Source organism: Pollachius pollachius (assembly GCF_949987615.1).
Source record: "Pollachius pollachius genome assembly, chromosome: 11".
NCBI lineage: Eukaryota > Metazoa > Chordata > Actinopteri > Gadiformes > Gadidae > Pollachius > Pollachius pollachius.
The window spans coordinates 3,844,577-3,850,143 of record NC_136944.1 but is presented as its reverse complement, the minus strand read 5'-3'; the positions used below and the strand labels follow the sequence as shown (position 1 = coordinate 3,850,143).

Below are 5,567 nucleotides of genomic sequence, written 5' to 3'. Positions count from 1 at the left end.
ATGTTGGTATACTATACTCATGTGTTCTTTGAGCAAGCTAGTGACAAGGCCAACACGGGCCTGTCCAAGTAGCTACACAAGTTATTAAACACCCGCTTGTAGAAATAACATATGATGAATTTAATGTATCCTTTGTTCTTTCCTTTTTTGCATTTGAATTCTTAAAGGTTGATTCCATCCTCAATTACCAAATATTATTTGTTTTAGTCAAATAGCAAAGTCCCCTATTATACAGGCAAGTAATAATCACAACAAACAAGTCAGAGTCCAGGTTGGTACAAAAACCCTCAGTTTTTATTTGTGCCATGTGACATCATCACTCTAGGACCAATCAGCGGTGGCTCCTCCCCACTCCGGGGCCTGGGCGGTGGGGGCTGCGGACCAGTCCTCGGTGGCAGGCTGGGCACTCCAGTCCTCTGCAGACAGACACACGTCAGACTCAATACAGACTAAGGACAAAACAGTCATGTTCACACATGACCAATTGGGTTTGAGGTGTGACATGCAGGAGATGCGATGTTGCAACAGAATTTGTGTAAATTGACTTTTTTCACTCTGCAAACGCTTGACTTGCAGTGAATGTTTGCTACAGGTAGTAAAGGAACAGTGGATCAGCTGCATCACTCACCAGCGAAGGTCTCTCCTGCTGGCTTGGCGGGGGCCACGGCGGCAGCGGCGGTTGCTGAGGAGAAAAACACCAGGGGTTAGGAGATCCTCATCGATTACAAACACCAGGGGTTAGGAGATCCTCATCGATTACAAACACCAGGGGTTAGGAGATCCTCATCGATTACAAACACCAGGGGTTAGGAGATCCTCATCGATTACAAACACCAGGGGTTAGGAGATCCTCATCGATTACAAACACCAGGGGTTAGGAGATCCTCATCGATTACAAACACCAGGGGTTAGGAGATCCTCATCGATTACAAACACCAGGGGTTAGGAGATCCTCATCGATTACAAACACCAGGGGTTAGGAGATCCTCATCGATTACAAACACCAGGGGTTAGGAGATCCTCATCGATTACAAACACCAGGGGTTAGGAGATCCTCATCGATTACAAACACCAGGGGTTAGGAGATCCTCATCGATTACAAACACCAGGGGTTAGGAGATCCTCATCGATTACAAACACCAGGGTTAAACTCGGGTTAGGGTGACCTCATCGATTACAAACACCAGGGTAAGACTCGGGTTAGGGTGACCTCGTCGATTACAAACACCAGGGTTAGACTCTGGTTAGGATGACATCATTGTTAACCAACACCAGGGGTTAGGATGACCTCATCGATTACCACCCAATCAACAGCTAACGGTTAGAATCTCTAACCATTACCTAGGCCGAACCATTTCCAACCTTGTATCCGGACTGAAACATCTTTAACGCAATACCTAAACTTTACCATCTCACAGGCTACCTCGGTATGAGTTAATTCAGGACAATGCTATCTAACAGAGCTAACTCTTTTGTGGCAGGACCCCCAGCCACGGCCCCCTGAGGAGCACAGGGACCAGGAGGAGGAGCAGCGGTTCTGTAGCACACGTCCTACACCCAGTGCGTCACGGTAAGGACGGCCCGGGCTCTAGCGTGGTGTGCACGGGTCCCAACCCTGCAAAACCTACAGCACCACGGTCTAACTGTATCCACATGGGGGTCTCACCTGGTGGGAACTGCTGGATGGGCACAGACGGGACGGCGACGCCCTCCGACCAATCGGCCACCTCCGTCTGAGCGAACTCAGCGGCGGGGGCGGTCCACTCAGCCTGGAACTCCTCCTTCCCGACGGCCTTCTCAGCGGCGGCCTGTTCCTCCTTCTCGATCTGAGGAACACAACAACGTTAGGATCCCAGGAGCCCCGGTACCAGAAGACTCACCGCCTTAACGCCAACATACACCAAGCGAGAGTACCTGCTAGTTTACATTTTGAAACCTTTCGAACACAATTAACTCCTTGCATGGTAATTAACGCAACTTTATGAAGCTCTATGTTGACTTCTATAAATGGTCTCTATATTCTGTCTAGGTTCAACTTTTTAAGGGCTAGTTTATAGTTGCACAGACCCGGATCATATAGTTTGACGGCTGTAGTCTAGTGAATGTAAATGTAATCGTGTCTTGTTGACATGGCGTCTCACCTCCTCTGGATCTCTGTAGAAGTACAGATCGGGCATGACGTCCCAGGTGTGCTCCCTGGAGATGGTTCCCCTCATGCGCAGAACCTCTCTGGTCAGCATCCACCACATGAGACCCACAGAGTGGTGACCCTGAAGAGGGGACAGGAGGCTTTAGGACACTGCATCATGTCAACAGGAAGCCATCAGGACAAAAACACTTCTCATTGTTTAAGGGCCCCTCTTTCATCACACCACTGGTCGCCTGATCTACAATCATGCACTTGGGTTCACACCTATGCGTAATGCTACTATAAAAGCTGGCTAGTTTTAAAAACGGCGATCAACACCGCACATGGTAAAATGGAGGCACTGGCTTTCATATCCAATTTGATCTTTTTATACAGATACTTCATACACACATGGCTGATACTGTTATAATTCCAGTTACTGTCCAGCCAAACGCTGCAATAAAATGCTAGATGGTGCAGCTCACTAGATATGATCACACATGGTACAGCAGGCTACATCTTGTAGCAGGACCCCCAGCCACGGCCCCCTGAGGAGCACAGGGACCAGGAGGAGGAGCAGCGGTTCTGTAGCACACGTCCTACACCCAGTGCGTCACGGTAAGGACGGCCCGGGCTCTAGCGTGGTGTGCACGGCCATCCCAGCATTAAACTGGGAATTAACCATTTAGCGATCGCTTTGACAACACTTAAAAACCAACCAGAGGCCTCTCGTTAAGGAGCGGTTCGGGGCCATCACTCATCTAGGAGGTAGGGCTGCGGACGTTGGGGGAATCGAACCCAGTGCCTCCGCCAAAGCAGGGGCGGCCCTGCGGCTCACCTTGTTGTTGCAGGGGATGGCGATGTCCACGTATCTCAGGGGAGAGTCTGTGTTGCAGAGCGCGATGCTGGGGATGTTGACGTAGGAGGCCTCCGTCAGGGGTTGGTGGTCGGCACGGGGGTCCGTCACGATCAGGAGGCGGGGCTCCCTGAAGGCCGCCTGGATCTGATTGGTGAATGTTCCGGGGGTGAAGCGGCCGTGGAAGGTGGTGGCGCCGGTGGCCGAGGCGAATTTCAGCACGGCTCTCTGGAGAACAGAAGGGACGTGATTAGTGAAATCAGCAGATGAGGCCGAGTTCATTAAGCCTTAACTCATACCAACTCTTTTACAGCATCTACACAAGTGGATTAATTTATGGTTCTGCTTCAGTCAGCCAACCATCACCCGTTCACACACGGGTTTATCTTTATGTAGCTTGTTGGTAGGCGCTACCATACTCCGTTCATGGGACTTGCGTCCTCACGGGGCCAGTGAGCGCCTAGCAGTAATGTAGCACACTTCCGACACCGCCACACCAACAGCAGTGGGAGGTTTTAATAGAGTGCAGAGCAAAGCTGACGCCTAACAAATATGTGAGTGCTTTTACATTCTAAACACAGTCCATTCACAGCAAGTCAATTCAGTCCAACCCATTCCAAAGTTGACTGTGGGTTTATAAACCTATTTGATATATTTAAGTTAGTGGGAGTGCAACATAAGTAAATCCTTTAAAATTTAGAAAATACATGCATATAGCTGCTATTCATGTTCCATCTTCAGGCCAAGTGCTCCAGACAACCTGCAGTTCAACGAGTACGGTATTGTATCTCTACTTGGTCGGGTGTACGGCCCAGGCTAGTCTCAGCTGTATGGACCGGGTGAGTCTCACCTGCCCAGTGTTCCTGGAGGAGATGACGCAGATGTCGGCGGGGTTCTCGATGGCTACGATGGCCCTTGCCGCCAGCAGCAGCTTCTCCCAAGTACGCTTCAGGTTGATGATGTACACACCTGAGTTACAACAGGACATATTCACCATTAGCATCAGGTCCTGTTTAGCACTTTAACATTTGGAGTTTTCTCTGACAACCTTGTCCGTCACAATCACAGACAGGACCACCGGGTGGAGGGCAGCCCCCACCAGGGTTAACACTAGTAGTGTGTGTTTTGTAGCAGGACCCCCAGCCATGGCACCCTGAGGAGCACAGGGACCAGGAGGAGGAGCAGCGGTTCTGTAGCACACGTCCTACACCCAGTGCGTCACGGTAAGGACGGCCCGGGCTCTAGCGTGGTGTGCAATATAACAACGCTTTATTAATGCCCATGATTCCCCTGTTTCAGGGGAATCATGTTTACACAACGTAGATTTGTATAGACTATGTCACTTTTAGGGTTACAAGAGATCTTAGTTAACGTTATGAGACTTTGCCTTAGCGTCCCTGTTTGACAGGTCACTGCAGACTGATTGGTGGTTGTGTTCAGATACTGACCGTCACTCTTCCTCTTGTACACATACTGCTCCATCTGGAAGTCCATGTTGGTTCCTCCCAGATGTGTTCCTGCTGCCAGGAACTTGAGCACATCCTCCTCCTTCATCTGAAGCACATCTAGACCTCCGGACATCGTGACCGCTTTCCCTGGGTTACGATTTATATGGGAAAACTGAAAAAACACAGAAACCGACCGGTTAGTACACAGACAGGTTTGGATTGACATTATTGAAGACATCAAATCACATTCCTTTTCGACTTCGGAAGTACGCGGAGTGTTTCAAAATACAATATAGGTAAAACATTTGACATTTATAAAAGCATTACTTGAATGTACTGTAGCACGGCTTCTGAAAAGTTCATGGAATTTCAGAAATAAGAGGTTAATGAATTTCTGAGTATTGATTCATAATTGTCGGACCACATTCTCGGTTGCACCATTAGGACCAGTCAACGCGTGTCTGAGGTTAGCGCTTAGCTCCCCGGGTTAGCATATGAACTTAAGGGCGGTAAACACGTAATTATGATCTGAAACTGGGCCACATTCAACATAATTGTGCACTTAACGCACGGCGTGTCTTTAATGATCATTTTCCAAACCATAGTCGGTCCATCACGATAATTTATAATCAATAACTCCAACTCACCACGAAACAACGCCGTATAGAAGTCTGACTACACGGAGAAAAGAGGGTCTTGGGCGGACGTGACGTGCTATATGTACTCGGATTCTCCGCCTCTGATTGGATGGCTTTCTTCCCTGGGCCACTGGAGGTAGTTTGTAGCTTCGACCACCAGGTGGCGGCGTTGTTGCACACCGACACTCGTGACGGAGTCGGACGGGTTTCCCATATTAAGACACTGGGATAGAAAGCCCATATTAAGACACTGGGATAGAAAGCCCATATTAAGACACTAGGATGGAAAGCCCATATTAAGACGGTGCTGAGACACGTTGGTTAAACAGGGGCATGTGGGGCAACGTTATTTGCTTAAGATAGCATGTTCAAGGAGAGTTTATGGTAATATGTACACAGTTGAGAAATGTTTGGTGTTTTTTAACAAATCTATCGCTCGCTAGTTTTAGAAATAACTTATTGTGGTGAGGTCTAAATTCTGACACATCGTGGTGTTC

General features: G+C 48.8%; 1 protein-coding gene across 1 annotated transcript; it reads right to left on the bottom strand.

Moving 5' to 3' along the window:
- Positions 1-266: 266 nt before the first annotated feature.
- Positions 267-5,118, bottom strand: LOC307082686 (small ribosomal subunit protein uS2). Its single transcript, XM_079746331.1, has 8 exons — positions 5,080-5,118; positions 4,433-4,604; positions 3,835-3,953; positions 2,967-3,212; positions 2,142-2,270; positions 1,667-1,826; positions 629-682; positions 267-416 (listed from the first exon to the last, which is right to left on the bottom strand). Exons 2-8 carry the CDS (start codon positions 4,563-4,565, stop codon positions 322-324), a joined length of 936 nt encoding a protein of 311 aa, XP_079602457.1. The 5' UTR covers positions 4,566-4,604; positions 5,080-5,118; the 3' UTR covers positions 267-321.
- Between the last annotated feature and the right edge of the window lie 449 nt (positions 5,119-5,567).

Bases quoted from the DNA above. Each gene is read 5' to 3' on its own strand.
- LOC307082686 (XM_079746331.1), bottom strand. From the start codon at position 4,565: ATGTCCGGAGGTCTAGATGTGCTTCAGATGAAGGAGGAGGATGTGCTC. The intron at 3,213-3,834 runs GTGAGACTCACC...TCTGTTCTCCAG, and splicing joins CCTCCAGGAACACTGGGCAG to AGAGCCGTGCTGAAATTCGC. The intron at 417-628 runs GTGAGTGATGCA...GTCTGTCTGCAG, and splicing joins AGCAGGAGAGACCTTCGCTG to AGGACTGGAGTGCCCAGCCT.